Source organism: Corvus cornix, chromosome Z (genome assembly GCF_000738735.6).
Source record: "Corvus cornix cornix isolate S_Up_H32 chromosome Z, ASM73873v5, whole genome shotgun sequence".
Taxonomy (NCBI): Eukaryota; Metazoa; Chordata; class Aves; order Passeriformes; family Corvidae; genus Corvus; species Corvus cornix.
Genome location: NC_046357.1, coordinates 69307 through 85759, shown reverse-complemented (window position 1 = coordinate 85759; position 16453 = coordinate 69307). Strand labels below are relative to the sequence as shown.

The window sequence follows — 16453 nt, the reverse complement described above, 5'->3', positions numbered from 1 at the left end:
TTTTCTTAGGACAACTTCAAGCAAATAGCACCCCATCATCCTTGCCTCCAGTAACTCCCACCCCATTCCTTCAGCTTCCTGCTGCCCAAATATTAACTCAGCGGAGCTTTTACTGGCAATCAGAAATGAGTTTAAGACCGAATGCATTGTACATTTATGCAATTCTTAAAAACAAAACAGCACAACCTCCCAATGAAACTGTCACTTCAGAGTGAACTAGAGAGCGATATTCAGTCTGATTCCATCCACAGCAGAGTAGCCAAAGGCATGTAAAATAAGGTTAGTAACGTATCAATAATGCTTTCTAAATATTAGCTTTAAATCTGTGTCTTTCTCTATCTGATGTTAATGTGCAGCGTTACCTCAAGAACAGCCCTTATTATGAAATATTAGATAATTGTTGCACTCAAATCCTGGCCTGAAGGCCTCTTTCATGGCTTCCATTCAGGTGCTGTTTTTTATCCTCATTCAAGCAGTTCCTTGAATAATGCAGGAGGCAGATAGATACTAAAATGAACAGGAATACAACTCCATGTCAGATAGATATTAAAATGAACAGAGATCCAACTCCCTGTCTTTCAGAAATGGGGTATTACAGACCAGGTGCTACATTCCTTCCCAACTTGTCAAAATTTTAAGTAATTGTTAGCTGTCAAAAAGACTATGTTGAAAAGCTAAACTTTTTCTATAGAGAGTAGAAATGAGCATAAGATAACCAGGTATGTTATATGTATCTAATAAATAGAGGAACTAATTTATAGTCTGATTTTCTTAAAAATGGTAGGTGTGGGTTAAATGCTCTAAAATGGCAGGATGATTGTTTAAAACTGTAATTAAGCAATTCATGAGCTATTCACAAAATCCATTGTCATGCAAGGTATTTGAAAATACTTAGTTTCAAACTTCTAATTTCTGCTTTTGCAGGACCAGAGTGAAAGAGCTGTAACAACCCCTAGCTGATCCCAGGCTGGATTATGCAGAGGTATTCATAGGAGAGCTATTGCCATGTATATACCATTTGGACAGATCCTTGAGTTTCCAGCCCTTATTGGGAACTGTCTACACAGAAGACAGATTCAGATTTCCTGTATCCTCTCCTGAGGATCCTGGATGAAGGGAGCCAGCTGTAGGGTAGGAGATTTCGTAGCCACCTTGGTGTGACTCTCTGCCTGATCTTAAAAGTGCAGCAAAAAAAAAAAAAAAGCTACCAGCCCAGACAAGGGATTGTTCCAACAAGCCTGTACAACTCCTGTCTGAAACTGGATCATGTGTGTCTGCCCTCCACCAGGCAGGTATATGCTGAGCTTCCTCCAACTTGTGTGCAGGTGTGTTTCTGTGAAAAGGCAGACGTTTCATATGTAGGAATTACCAACTCCAACTTGCTCGTCGATCATCCTCTTCCTGTCAAGACAAGATGCTGTGCAACAGATCTAAGCTGCACTTAATTACAGAACTAATTTTTCAATTCTTTTGGGTTTAGCTGCCATTGCAGAAACTAATGCATCCAAAATCCTATTTAGGTCTCTATCTGGAGTCTCCCCAAGGAATTTAGAACAAGTGTGAGGTCACAGCTGGCTACCCTACATAGTGCCCCCAGGTACTGCTGAGCATTATCTTCCTCCTGCGTTTCTGACCATGGGCTTCATGCCTCTGCTCACTGCCACACAGCTACTGCTGTGTGACTGTTCCATCCTTCTTAGCTTCTTCCTTTCCTTTTTCCTTCCACTTGACCAGCTGCAACATCCACCCCACAGAATTCCCCAAACAGATGGCCATCAAGTTGGCATCAGATCATACCTCTCATTTTGTCATGACTTTTCTGAGACCTGTTAGTGTGTCTGTGAGGTTCAGTTTTGGTCCTTCGTCTTCCATGCTCTTCACCCCTCCCTGTTTGTGGCTGAGGAGCTCCTAGTCAGCAGCTGAGGACATGGTTTGGTGATGGGAAGGGAAAGTAAATCCCTCATCCTGCTGCCTTTTACTGATCCAGAATTAGTCTCTGATCTTCCCTGTTTCTTTGGTGGAAGAAATTCTCTTCACCCACCGTCCATGACACCAGTTTACAGCTGGGGACAGGTGTGTGTGTGTGTGTAGCTCATGGTGGCCACACTGCTTTGAATGAGGTCCAGCTCTGACTTGTACAATGCTGTTGAAGGAGGGGTGTACATGAAGTACACTACCAAAAACGGGTAAGTGATGTTTCTTTCCTATTTATCCAAAGGTTCAACGCATGCAGCACTTTTACTGAGCTTTTTTAATGAAAGTCTTTCTCTTCTTTTTTTTAAAGCAAATGAAGAAGCATCCTTGTCGACAATGTGACAAATCTTTCAGTTCATCCCATAGTTTATGTCGGCACAATCGTATCAAGCACAAAGGCATTAGGAAGGTTTATACGTGCTCGTAAGTTCTGGTTTTATTTATTTAGAAAGGGAATACAAAAACCATTGTTAGTTGAACATCTTTCCTTAACTGTGTAAGAGCCAGTGTCCCATTCGTTCAGATGCTCAGGACAGGCCAGACCAATTAGCTGTCCTGTCTGCAGAAACATGTCAGGCTCCTGAGAGTGCAGTGTGTAAAGTCTACAATCGGAAACTTGGCTGAGCTGAGCGTTTGCAGTTCCACCTTGGGGAACCTGGTTTTCAGGAGTCTCTCAAATACACAACCACTCTTCTACAAAAGGCACTTGTTAAGCATGACACTTGAATGTTTGTGTGTGTGTGTGTGTCTGCAGGCACTGCCCAGATTCAAGACGTACTTTTACCAAGAGGTTGATGTTGGAAAAACATATTCAGTTGATGCATGGCATTAAAGACCCTGATGTGAAAGAAATGACTGAATCTACCAATATGGAAGAAACAGAAGTAAAAGAAGACACAAAGGTAATCACTTAGAAGACTCATTCAATCACTGAGAATGGGGTTTTTTTGTGGGTATATATTCAGCATCTTTAAATAAATACAGGTACTCTGATGCCATAACTGTCTCATCTTCTGTGAAGTAGAGCCTCAAAAGGATTGTTTATCAGAGTTGTTGTAGAATCTGCCAAGGAAAAGGTTCTGACATTTGCAAGTCACAAATAGTTATGAAAATAATTGCATATTTATGTTTACATGATACACCATTTCTGTCTTTTTGTTAGGTTCCTAGTCCAAAGCGTAAATTGGAAGAACCTGTAATGGAGTTCAGACCTCCACGAGGTGCAATCACTCAGCCATTAAAGAAGCTGAAGATAAATGTTTTTAAAGTTCACAAGTGTGCAGTTTGTGGCTTTACAACAGAAAATCTTCTCCAGTTTCATGAACATATTCCTCAGCATAAATCTGATGGCTCTTCATACCAATGCAGGGAATGTGGACTCTGCTACACATCTCATGTGTCCCTTTCCAGACATCTCTTCATTGTACATAAGCTGAAGGAGCCTCAGCCAGTATCAAAACAGAATGGGTCTGGGGAGGATAATCAGCAAGAAAACAAACCCAATCATGAGGATGACTCGTCCGACAGCGCGGCATCAGACAGAAGATGCAAAGTGTGCGCAAAGACTTTTGAAACTGAAGCGGCCTTAAACACTCACATGAGAACACATGGCATGGCCTTCATCAAGTCCAAAAGAATGAGTTCAGCTGAAAAGTGATCAGATTGTTTGGGATGCAGAAATCTCGCTCCACATTGGAATACTAATGACATTTTTGCTACAGAAAGTTCAAGGTATAATAGTGTTAACAGTACTGTTCAGGCTGTTGCAATATATTCTGCATAAAAGTGTCCCCTTCACCTCATTGTCTATACCCTCAGAACCTTTGAAGCAGTATTTGAGTTGAAAAGAGTTTGTATATATTTAAACTAATAATTTTTATACTCTTTTGTTATGTGTTTGTATAAGTATCTAGTGGAAAAATTGGTTTTTTTCTGTTTTGTTTCTGTTCTTTTGTAGTAAGTTTCTTTAAAACAGAGTTCTGAATGCTGGGGCAGTTCCTTAGGTTCTCAAACTGTTTGGTTTTTGAAAGAAAGTTTAGCTAATGCATCAGAAGGAGGTGCTTGGAGCGGAGAGGAGAGAGGAAGCAAGCTAAGGGGAGATTTTAAATTCTGAAGAACTTGGGCTTCCAAATGTCTTAAGGAAGCTTTTAAACTTTTTCTTACAAAATATATTTAAAAAAAAAAAAAAAGTAGCATTACATGTGTAAAATGAAGTGCTGGTTTTTAGGTGGCAACACCAGAACAGGTGTACACCCCCTGGAGTGGTCAAGTACTTTTGAAGAGTATAAATGCCCAACTCTGTGTATCATGAAATGATTTTTTTAGGTCATCAGGTGCTTGTGATCAAAGCTCAAATTGTTACAAAAGGGCTGGGCTGCTCTGGATTTAAGAAATAAGATGTAATTAGAGGAATAGGTTTATAATGATGATGTTTTTTGTCATGTAATTTATTAAACATATAGAAGTGAGTACACAGCATTATGTATTTTCCTTGCTGGTTATTGAAAAGAAATAGTTAACCCTTGCTACCGGGGTTGAGATTTGCCAGCTCCACATGATCATGCCAAACGTTCTGGTGCTCTGTGTCACACGCAGCCACAACTGGGAAGGAGCCAGCCCCAGCCAGCAGTGGGACTGGGGCTTGCAGCTTTAGCACAGGCCCTGCAGAGCTCGGCCAGACATTGCAAACTCCTGTCCAGCACCACTAGTTTTGCTTGCACAAGTACAAAAAGGTACCATACTGTCCCTTTCAGATAGAGTTCTCTGTGAGAGTATATTTCTAGTTTGTTTTTGCATTTTATACCTTGTATGTAACCCTACAAAAAAATTTTTTGTACTTTTTTTTAAAACAAATTGTGTGTATATAGATAGCTGCATGATAAACAGTAGTAATTGTTGGGTTCCTTAAAAGTCTTGCTGCTGTCAGATGTTACTATACACTATGTCCATTACGACTGTATTAAACACATTTCATATGTAAATAAATGTGGAGCATTTTGCCCCAAAAGTTTTGTGAGATTCTGTTATTTATCATTAAATTTTAATAGTTTTAAAATTTAAAGTGTTTAAAAAGACATGGATCCTCTCAGCCACCTCTGTAAAACTTAATCGTTCTGCCAATTGTGTATCAGATACATTAGTTCTGCTCTCTCCATCTTCATTCCTAATTTGGCTCCTGGATAGATGCTTGTTAGCCCATTTATATTACTGGCATATCGAGTGCTTGTGAGGTACTTCATCCTACAGCACGCAGCAGGCACAGCACCTCAGCGTGTGCTGGCCACTGCTACCACTGCCCTTCCCATTTAGTGGATACCTCTGAATACTTGTTTGTTGATGTGCACTGTCAACTGTACAACAAATGAGTTATCACTATGCAGAATGGTGTTTTGTATACAGTGAACAGATAATAAAAGTTCAGTTTTCACAGCCATTACTAATACTTTTCTTTATTTTCCCTTTTCACTGTCTTACACCTGGAAGTAACCTGACAATGCAAATGGCATCGTGGTGCCAGGACGTCACGCTGCCACTCATGTCCCCAGAGGAGCTCTTGCACATCCAGGGAGTGCAGCCCAGCTGCTTGGCAGTGAGCTCTCTTCAGGTCTAACTGGCAGATCAATTTAACTGTCCAGCCAGTAATCTCTTGAAAGGTTTAAGGGATACAGGGTCTTGAATTGCCCCATAAGCTCCAGACACATTTCTGTGTCAGAGCTGATATACCTCCTTAACAGGAGGACGATGTCCTGAAAAGCAGGATGTGAACAGAAGGTTTTAAAGCAACGTGAGATAGGGTAAAAAAGCACACATCTCAGTAGGCATGCCTAAAGGAATTATTTCCTCTTGTAAACTATAGAAAAAATGTTTAAACTTAGTTTTGTCTAAGATCTGACATTTGAGTTGTTTGCTTTTAATCAACATTGTGACACTAACTGTCAGTGATTACAGAAATACTCTTTTTTCCCCCTTTCCTCTGAAGATTAAACAGTAATGGATTAAACCTCATAAGACCTCTCTGTGAGTTAGGAAAGGGATCATGTAGACTCCACCATTTTGCAGCCACTCTTATGGTTGGTAACAAAGGTGCTTAACAGTGCAACCTCAAATTGCAACAGAAACTAAGGCTATGTATCTCCTCCTGTTGTGTGCCTTCTGGTTCCATCCCTTCTGCTCTTCAGGGAGGCAGGGAGCACACTGAGGCCTCTGCCCAAATATCCAGCTGCACACACACTGCCCAACCAATAACAGCACCTAGGCTCAAGTCCACCTGCCAACACAGCCTCAATAAAACTGTTTTTTCACCTGCTAAGTTAACACCTCACCTCAGGGCATATGGGCAGTGCCTGGCTGCCAGTCACCTGGCTTGGGCTGTGTGGATGTGGGTCTTTGAGAAATAGCACCAAAATAAGTCAGTGAGGCTGTAGTAAGTGGTGTGGGGGGGAAACCCCACAAACCATGGGGACATGCACTCACTTACCAGTGGGGAAATAACAGAAAAAAATAGCATGGAAGTTCACAATAGCCCAGCGAGGCAGCATGGAGCTGGCCCTCCTCGATGTGCGCAGGGCCTTACCAAAACACCTTCCAAACTGTGCAATTTGCCACAATAAAGATGCCCTTGAGAAAGGCTGTGAGACTGGACAGAAGGAACAATGGGGGGAAGTAGGACACGTCGGTGTCAGCCAGACCCACTGCACTCTGTGCAATCAACCTCACAGGAAGCAAAATGCCTTGCCACATGAGCAGTGGGCTCAGAGGAGAGGCAAGCGCAATTCCAGACCCTTTCCAGGACAAGACCCGAGGCAACGGCCTGAAGTTGTCCCAGGGGAGGTTTAGGTTGGATGCTGGAGAAAGGTTCTTGACCCAGAAGGTGGCTGGGCACTGGAACAGGCTCCCTTGAGAAGTGATCACAGCCCCAAGCCTGACAGTGTGCACAAAATGTTGGTATACTCTGGGGTGTGATTCTTGGGGATGGTGCTGCACAGAGCCAGGAGTTGGACTTGATGGTCCTTGTGAGCCCCTTCCAACTCGGCAGATTCTGTGATTCTGTGATGTGTGCTCCCCCATGCAGGGTGCATTCTCAGCCTGCCACCCACTGCCTCACTCTAGCATGCCTCAATCCTTCATGTCCTGCCATGCGCATTGGGGCTATGCTGTACCTCTAAGCTCAGCCAGAAGTAAGTCTAATTAAATCAATGCATTTGTGTTGTCCAGTGCATGACACCTTTAATGACTCCCATATGCATCTGCCTCCCTTGTTCCTGGGGTGCCTGGGCATGGCGCAGGTGTGCTGTGCCCACCCCGCATGGTGCCCCCAGATACCTCCCTTGGGAGCTGTTGAGCCTTGGCCTGCTTGCCTGTAGGTACAGCCGGAGCTAAATCTGGCTGGCCACGATCACTGTACTTCTCTACACTTGTCTGGTGTTTGTATTTCAGGAGGGAATTTACAGATGTACAATTTGACCTGCCAAAGGCCCAAACATTCTCAGTTCTTAACCTCAGTCTACCAGTGGGGAATTAAGTTTGGCAAGCCTATTTACTTTTTAAAGGATTTTTATATAACTCTGACCTTTTCATTCTGTTAATATTACCTTTCTCAGTACACTTAGCGTACACACACAGCTGCCAGGCCAATAACAGCACACAGAAAAACCTATTTTAGTTTAAAACCTTTCTCAAATATTAGGGCAGTTCAGTAGTCAATTCTTTGTATTTGAATTTCAGATTATTACTCAAAGGTTATCTGCGCAGCCTCCCTGACGGGCGACTAGGAACAGTGGGGAATGGATTGACAAGAGAAATTAAGTACAGAACTTGTCAACCATAGAAGGCACAAGCATTCCCGACCTACATCCCCGAGCTTTGTGTACAAAGTAGATTCTGCAGCCAGAAGTGCATGCGGATGCAGGAGCACGAAAGGAGGAGACACTTCTCATCTCATCCCTGGGCACTTCTTCCCTTTGAAAAAAACCCCTGGATTTCCTCCTCAACAGTGACTGTACAAAACCTGGTTTTTATGTTATTTCTTTCATAGCTGGGAAAAAAGACAGCTTTCCTCACTGGGGACCAAATGGCCCATTTGAGGGCATCGCAGTGAGGCACTGCATTGGGAATGACCCAGATTCACCTGGAAAATGAACTGGAGGCACTACAGCTCTCTTCTCTGAGCCCCAGGATTCTATTTTGAAGGAAGAAATGTATTTGAAACAGTAATGTGACAATTAGCCAAATAAGCTGAGCATGGTACCCTTCTCAGATATGTCCCCTTATATGATTTGGCAAAAGACTTTATGCAGTTCATTTATTTTCTGTTCTCAAATTGTGCTATTTTGTATTCAATGGCTCTAATGTGATGGTGGGGATATGGATGCAGTGCATTATCAGCATTGCTCTCCCCGGGTCAGTCCAGCATTTGGCTAAAAGTGCCATAGCTCTGCGGGCCAGACCAATATTGCAGGTCAAGCACAACAATATTTCCTGATTTAGTGATTGTTTCTGATTTTTTTTCCCTGTTCCATGGGAGAAGGGGAAAGAAAAGAGAACACTATTTGCTAAATTCAATTGAATGTTCAGATAGTGGATCCCTCCCTCCCCTTACCCTTTTTCCCGAGAAAAAGAAATTATTTTCACAAATAAACTATTCTCTGAAACAAATCCACTCAGCTGAAATCCAATTAGCTCTGCAGACACTGGGTCGCAAAGCAGACTCAAAATATTGACTCATACACTTAGAAAGTGACGCTGGGGTTGCAAACTGTGCCTGTGAACAGGTCCTTGCCAGCTCCCAAGGCACATGACAAGACTCAGGAGTGGAGTGACACAAGACAAAAGCCACACATGCTCCCAAGCAATGGCCTCCAAAGTGGGGGTGTGCATCCATGGGCATGCAGGAAGCAAATAGTCTTTCTACTGTTACAAAACGGCAATGAAATACAAGTATTAAAAGTATCCAGAAAAGGGGTGAGTTCTGTGCCCATGACCAATCCTCTGGAAAACGAAGAGCTGCCATTCAATATTATACATACAGGTAGCACTAATGCCTGGCTGTTTGCAAAGGTCTGGCAAATCTGCCAGAATGTCAAGAACTACAATTTCTGTGTACTAAAAAGCTAGCATAATTTTCTAGCTGCAGAGTTCCAGAAGATCTACTGCACAAATATTGAAGTCAAACATCCAGCATAGGGGAAGATTTCAAAATACATGTAACCTTTAATAATTGAAATAATGCAGATGGTAAAATAACAAAGCCACCAACAGAGGTGCGGGTGATTCCCAGCATCTCTGGAAAAGGCAGCTTCCTAATATGTTTCTCTTGCTTCACCACAAACAGTGGGGGAGTCCAAGTGTGTTCTGAGCTATCAAACACCAAGCACAGTCAAACCAACAGGCGAAGAAACCGTAATCACAGAATTAATTGTGAGTTCATGCCTTGGACAAAAGAAAGTCCCATCTATGTGAACAAAAAAATAAGCAGCTTTGATCCTCCCAGATCTCAACACAAAGCTGCCTTCTTGCTTTTCTAAATTCTCCATACACTAACTCTGCTTCTTCCCTCCGCTTGTTACAGGATTAGATTTTATCACCTGGACTTCCACTTTTAAGTCTTTCCATCAGGCATGACTGCAAGGAATTGTTCTAACACTGACCAGGCTTGGTCACTTATGTTCTCTCAGCTGCTGCCATCTCTCTGCTGAGTGGCTTATCTTTTGGCTCCAAAATTGATATTCCTGCTTCACAATAGGCAAGAATAATTTTCTGCCTGTTTGGTGAATTAAAGCACTACCCAAAAAGAACACTCAGAGATCATTCTTCTATCACAGCCATTTGCCTTTGTTCTGTGTGTTGCAGCAGTGCAACTCTAGTCTAGGATGAAAATTCATCATTTATGTTCAGCCATTCCTTGTGTGACCAGGTAATAGAAAAGTGTCAAATATTTACTGTTAAATGCAAATATATAATTAAACACAAGGTAAGGATTAAGTCTATTCTACTTTAGTAGAAATTTGGGTGTGATACACACTGTTCTGGAACAAAAGCTGGTTTCTCGTGGTTTTTTGCATATTGATGCAGATATGATACCCTGCATTAATATAAGGAATTAACAGCTAAAGTGGAATGTACAGCTATAACCACCAGAAATAACATAGATTTCCTTCCAATAGCAAAGCAAATTTAACAAAGATGTTTTTCTCAGATTGGTTCTAATTGCCTCTGAGTTAGTGGTCTGAACCCTAGTGTAAATTACTGGTATGCTCAATGAGGTTTTTAGAGACTGAGATTTGTTAGTCTCCCTTATGTTGATTGTACAGCCTGATAATTTTGTCCCAACCACCATTTTCAATCTCTGTTTTCTCAGGGTTTTTTTATAAAAATAAAGGCAAGCAGATTTGTACACAAAGGCAAAAACCTCTATTGAAAAAAAAATCTGTCTAAGTACTATGGTATGAAAAACCTACTCAGAGGAATTGCAGAAAACCTTTTGCTGGGCGAGAGTCAATCCAACATTTCAGTGGGCAGATCCCACTCGTATAGAACACGTAACTTTGTTACACACCTTTATAATTAAACTCTTAATTGCACAAAGAAAATTTCAGAATCTTTTCACCCCCTTTGAGTTTTGTCTTGTATATTTTCCTTCTCTCTAAGTAATTACTTCTGAATACTGGATCTGCTGAAGGGGGAGAGTAACAAATGCTTTTCTCTGAGTATTTAAAGGATAGCAGAGAACTAACCTGAAATCACGTAAACTTAGAGGAACTCCTGTGCAGTAAGTAAAAGAATACTGGTGTCACTGGAAGAATAATCAGGTGAGAAGGTGATGGATCTTATCTAGATCATGCCTAGCTCGTGTCCTTGGAGCTTTCTTCCCAATTTGCCATTTCTGTTCATTCCTGAGAGCATTACAGCTTCCCATGTGATCTAATGCCAGTTCTGCCTCTCTTAGTCAGTCCAACTGTTCACCAACAGAAAAGTCTTGATGAATTTCTGGCAAATTACAAAAACACCGCTCCGGTCAGACAAACTGTTTGTTTCCATTTATCTTAGTAGCATTTCCATGTGTCCTCTGTTCTCTCATTCTCAGTCTTCAGGGGCTAATTCTAAACTTGGTGAATGCCTGACTTGGTTTGGTCCATTTAATTCCCAGGAAATCAGGCTCTGGGCTGTCACCTGTATCTGTGCGGCTGCTTGCTGCTTCAGGCTCATGCAACCATTCAGTGACGAACTGGAAATGTGTGTGAAGTCTCCCTGTGCTGCTGGGGGTCTGACACACTGCCAGGCACGCTCTGAGCAGCCCCGGCCCATCCCTGCCGGCCGCCATGCCTGCAGAGGGCACCGAGGGGGTGCCACACACGCCTGCGGCTTTTCTGGGTCTCTGCGCTCTTCTCTGATCGAGGCCGTGTCGCGGTCCCTGAGCAAACACTGAGGTCACCGCTAGCTGCTGCCATGAGATGATTCCGCTCACAGCGGCTGAGGAGGAGACTGCGGTGCCCCCTTTGATGCCCTCACACCCCTCCGCGTACACGGCCCCTCACGCCGTTCCCGCGCTCAGCACAACGCCCCCTGCCGGCCACTGCCGGCCACCCCCGTCCGCCCCTCACCGCGCGCGCCTCCCGCGCGCCCCCGCCCCGCCCTCCCCGTCCCGCCAATGAGCTGCGCACACGCAGCGGCGGCCCCGGGATGCCCGCGGCAATCGCCTGATCCAAAACACGCCATCCGGGAGACCGGTGCAGCCGTCCCGATGCTTCTCGGGCGGGCGCGGGTCTTCCCGCCGAGTCGGGGCGTCTGAGCGCCCACCGACGGTTCCTTCGTACAGCCAGCTGCTCAGGCACCTCCAGAGCCAAGAAGCAAGGGGCCTCGTCATCAGGACCTTTCGCTAAGGTACATCTGGGAGTTGTAGTTCACCTGGCCGCGGAAGCCCTCTGTGCGTCAGCAGGACGGGAGAGGAAGGAGACTACAGATCCCAGATCCCAGTGGGCCCCGCTGTCGTCCCGGGTGCTGCGCTGGGGGCGCGGCTCTGGCTGGCCCAGGAGCGGCGGGATCCGCGGTGGGGCCGCGATGGATCTGTTCGGGGACCTGCGGCGCATGAACAAGCGGCAGGTACCGGGGCTGCGCCCGGAGCCCCCGCGGCTCTCACCCCTCACCGGGGAGCGGGGTTTTCAAACGCCAGCGTGCAGGGTTCTTCCCACCACTGTACCTGTGTGCTGCCGGGAAAAGGAACAAAAAATGAAGGAGTGTGGCTAAGGCGCATCCGCTGCTGGAAGGGCTGGCGGAGCAGGAGAATTTGGGGGCAGAAAGTCAAATCAGTGATTTTCTAGATAAGAAATTCCAGTATGACTGCAGCAGGAAATGATCCTTTGTCGCCTCTTGTCTCCTACAGCCCCTCTTTTTAAACAAAAGTCACTCTCAAAAAGTCAGCCTTTGCTGATAGTCCGGTGTTCCACATGTCCCTCTAGGATATTTCTGAGCTCGGGTGGGAGTCAGGGCCGTGTGGCCGAGTCAGGTTTGATCGTTTGCCAGGTCGCTTCCCCAGCTTTACAGGCCTTTATCAGAGTATTTGCCTCTGTCACTGACACACAGGAGTGGATTAACCCAAGACTAAGGCACACAGAGGATCCCAGGTTTATGCTGCAGTTTGGTGGATTATGGCATGGCAATCTATGCCACCAAACTTGTGTTGAAATACGATTTTAGCATAAAAGCCTAGAATTTGTGGTGCACTTGGGTTGAAGGTCTATGTTGTGCTTCTAAATACAATACTGTACCTCTAAAAAACAAATTTCTTGTTTCACACAGCTGTATTACCAAGTCTTAAATTTTGCTATGATTGTGTCTTCTGCCCTAATGATCTGGAAAGGGCTGATCGTGGTCACTGGCAGTGAGAGCCCCATTGTCGTGGTACTCAGGTGAGTCGATGGAAAGGCTGTCTGCTTCGAGTCCAGGTACTGTTTTGCCTTTTGTCTCCTCCCCCTTCCCCTTGGACACATTTGGAATTTGAAATCTCACTTATTTAAAGAAGGACTCAAACACTTATTTTGTTCTAGCTGTTTTTGGGCTCTGGCAAAGGCCACACTGTCAGTAGCCATGGCCCAGTTTCCACTGAGGTTTATAGGAGCAGTAAATGTGTGAGACCTTTTAAAATCCAAGTTCCTTCACTTAATGGGTGAACTCCTGCAGATTGCTTTCTGGGATTTGGGTTGTGTTAAAGGTCTGAACAATGTTACTGAAGGGGTTAAGCTACAGATCTCAGTTAAAGTTGTGGGTTTATCTGTAAGAATTAAATGTTCTTTGATTTCATGGTGCTTCTTTCATTTATGCCAACAAACTCTCTCTTTCTTGTTGTTTGTAGTGGCAGCATGGAACCAGCTTTTCACAGGGGAGACCTGCTGTTCCTAACAAATTTCCATGATGACCCAATCCGAGCTGGTGAAATAGTTGTTTTTAAAGTTGAAGGCAGAGACATTCCAATAGTTCACAGAGTTATCAAAGTACATGAAAAGTAATGCAACTTGGCATTTTCCTTGTTTGTAAAGCTCCTTTCCTTCCCCATGGCTTTCAGTGACAGTTTAATTGTGGTTTACTGTGTGGGACGGGCAAGTGAGGATAAGCAGTGAGAGAAAGCTCAGTTGTAGCATGTGATCCACTTCTGTCCCCAGTTCTGTGCCACACTTCTCAAGGGTCTGAGACCTTTCCCTCAGCCAAACTGCTCAGGGTTGGAGCAGGTAAAGCTGTGCCCAGGAGGGATCCTGGCAGCAGGAATGTGCATGGGAGCAGAGTCCACTTCTGTGCTGATGGTTGTACAGTTAGGATTTTGATTTTAAGAGCAAATTTTTGATGGAAGGTGGAGATTCAGAATCAGGGTGCAGCCTGACGGGTGTGTGAGCTTTGCTAACTGAAGTTTTCCAAATTTGACTCAGGATAAAAGAAGAGATTCTTCTTATTATTGTGTCTCTTGGCCACACTGCCCACAACAATTCTTGCTGAAAAGCACCCGGGAGAGGGCTTGGTTTGGCCTTGATTGCAGATGCCTACTCTGCTAAACAGTTGCTTCCAAACCACAGTTCTGCTCCCAGTTCTGCACAGTGAAAAGCTATGCTGGAGGTGGCAAGCATTGACATATTTGCTCCATGAACTGAAGGTGTTTATTTCTTGAGTAATATCTGTTCTTCCGTGCTTTTTAAAAATTTCCAAGAATCATCTATTTTATTTCTTTTTATTATCTAATTTGTCTTTATGAGAACTCCTCATTTCTTGTTATCAGTACTTGAGCAAATTTCATTTGAAGACTGTAAACTTAAGAACTTTATTTGAATTTGTGTTCTGTTGAAGATACAGATAAACACACGGGGCTTTTGTTGAGGAAGCTTAGTGCCTGGATGGACAATGTCCCTTTCATGTCCCTTGCGTAATTGCTTACATCAAACAACAACCTAGGAGTGCTGTAAAAAATGTTTCTTGTTAATATCTGTTGATAGATAGTCAGTAATGTCTGTAATGTTAATGATTTAATGGTGCTTGTTCAATAAGCAGGGCTGAAAGCAAACATTGTTATCTAATCTTGTAGCACTTTTCATCCTCATTTGCTTTGTAGATGTTAATTGAGATTTTTAAATTATGTGCTATTTAGTTTATCACCTCTGCCTTCTAGAGGAAATGGGAACATCAAATTTCTGACTAAAGGGGATAATAATGAAGTTGATGATAGAGGCTTGTACAAAGAAGGTCAGAATTGGTTAGAGAAGAAAGATGTTGTTGGAAGAGCAAGAGGGTAAGTAAAGCAAAATGTACTTTGTAATTAGATAGAAAAATTAGCTCTTAAATCAGTTCTGCTGTTGATACAAACTAGATCTGATGTATTTTTAAAATTTCTTAAATAGAATTGTTATTAAAAAGAAAACCTGGAAAAGTTGCTTCTTATAGTCCTCCCACTGATGTGGAGTGTGGGGAAAAAAAAGGACATTTAAGAAATAGTTCACCTGAAAATGCAAAATTAACCAGCTTATCCTTGTAATTGCTGGAAATTCCTAGGAAATTGTTTTGGTATTCCACAGGAATTTTATGCACGGTTTGAGCTTTTGACTTTGTCCCCTTCTCCAGCTGAGCTGAAATCTCTTCAGATTTTCTCAGATAACTTTGATTAAGGAAAACTAATTAATTTTACTTTCTATTCAGATCTGCATTAGTCCCAGGTGTAAATGATGGGATTGCACTGAAATATTCCAGACTGAGCAACATTAAAATACTTCCGTGTAATATTTGAGGGTTAATTTTTACATTCACCTCTTTTATCAATTACAGGTTTTTGCCCTATGTAGGAATGGTAACTATAATAATGAATGACTACCCAAAATTTAAGGTATGTATACCGACATTTTGAATACTTGAATTGCTAGAATAACAAGGACAGACAGTAAGAACCTTGCTTCTAAGTATAGATGTTAATAAATTTGTGTCTGTGGTTTGGTACCTAATGTAGAATGAGCTGGGTTTCCTTACTTACTGTTGGGCAGTAGAATTTGTTGTTTGTAATGAGTTGAAAACATGTCATTTATTAGAATTTTGTGAGTTAAGTGTATCCAGTTGTGATGCCTGGTTATGATTGATTTGATCACATTAAAATCTTCCTGCAATTCTGTAGGACCAGAGCTCTGTAATTGTGGAGGGTGTGATGTTTGAGAGGGCACCCTTTAAAGAGTTTGTGCTTTCAGAGCTCTGTGGAGAGGAATTGTAATGAGTCTGTGTTCTGTGTTTCTTTGCAGTATGCTCTCCTGGCAGTGATGGGAGCATATGTACTGCTCAAACGGGAATCCTAAACACAAGAACAAAGGGAAATATACAGGGGAGAAAAAACTAATATATTTCAGATGGTTTCATTTCTGTATACGGTTACAAAATTGTGCAAGCTTTTGTCTTGTCTAAATAAACTACACCTAATGAGTGAAGCTGTTGGCTGCTGGCTAATTACAAAATTACATATTTACCACCTTCTACCGACTGCTCTCAGCTAGCCTGGCACTGGTTTGGAGGACACTGTCATATGCTGGAGCAGCCAAGGGCTCTCCTGCCATGCCACGGTGGTTTTTCTTGAGTGCTGCTGCATCTGAACCCACTTTCGCCCTCCTGTTTGTTTTGAGGGTTATTTTTAATCTGTCAGTGCCCTCTTATCTCCACCATACAAACTGTTTTGATGAGTGCTTGTAAGGACGCAGAATCTCTGAACAGGTAGTGAGTTGTAGGAGTTTAGTCAGAGTTACGCCTGAGGGAGGTTGGCTGGTTGTGGTTCACTCTGCCTTGGTGCTGAGCAGTGGGGACACAGAGCTTTTTCCCTGAATTTGAAACTTGCTCCTTCATGGGGTAGGGAAAAAAGCCCAGACGGCCTGATTTTTAGGGGCCTGATTTTTAGGGACTGTGTGTGTTGCTGGTATTCAGGCTGTTGACAATTCTGCCTTTTGTGTTCTAGCTCTTAAACAAACCTATCAAA

At 43.2% G+C, this 16453-nt stretch overlaps 2 protein-coding genes across 10 annotated transcripts in view; both read left to right on the top strand.

The window, feature by feature from the left end:
• Nucleotides 1–5403, top strand: part of ZNF532 (zinc finger protein 532) — a 34255-nt gene extending 28852 nt beyond the window's left edge. For 5 of the 8 annotated variants that reach the window (XM_039567791.1, XM_039567793.1, XM_039567792.1 and 2 more), the window contains 3 exons: nucleotides 2285–2397; nucleotides 2729–2876; nucleotides 3137–5403. In XM_039567791.1, coding sequence (XP_039423725.1) covers nucleotides 2285–2397; nucleotides 2729–2876; nucleotides 3137–3631 — 756 coding nt within the window. In that variant the 3' untranslated portion in view covers nucleotides 3632–5403. Of the gene's footprint in view, nucleotides 1–9; nucleotides 2398–2728; nucleotides 2877–3136 lie in introns of those variants that run through there. The other 3 variants (XR_005603966.1, XR_005603967.1, XM_039567795.1) reach the window with 3 other exon arrangements.
• A 6275-nt stretch (nucleotides 5404–11678) lies between these two features.
• SEC11C (SEC11 homolog C, signal peptidase complex subunit) lies at nucleotides 11679–15914 on the top strand. Of its 2 annotated transcripts, none has more exons than XM_039567143.1 (6): nucleotides 11679–12072; nucleotides 12769–12878; nucleotides 13322–13471; nucleotides 14600–14740; nucleotides 15271–15328; nucleotides 15732–15914. In XM_039567143.1, exons 1-6 carry the CDS (start codon nucleotides 12031–12033, stop codon nucleotides 15783–15785), a joined length of 555 nt encoding a protein of 184 aa, XP_039423077.1. In that variant the 5' UTR covers nucleotides 11679–12030; the 3' UTR covers nucleotides 15786–15914. The 2 variants fall into 2 exon arrangements, with proteins under 2 accessions (XP_039423077.1, XP_010412306.1); XM_010414004.3 differs by having other exon boundaries at nucleotides 11971–12072; nucleotides 14621–14740.
• Nucleotides 15915–16453: the final 539 nt, after the last annotated feature.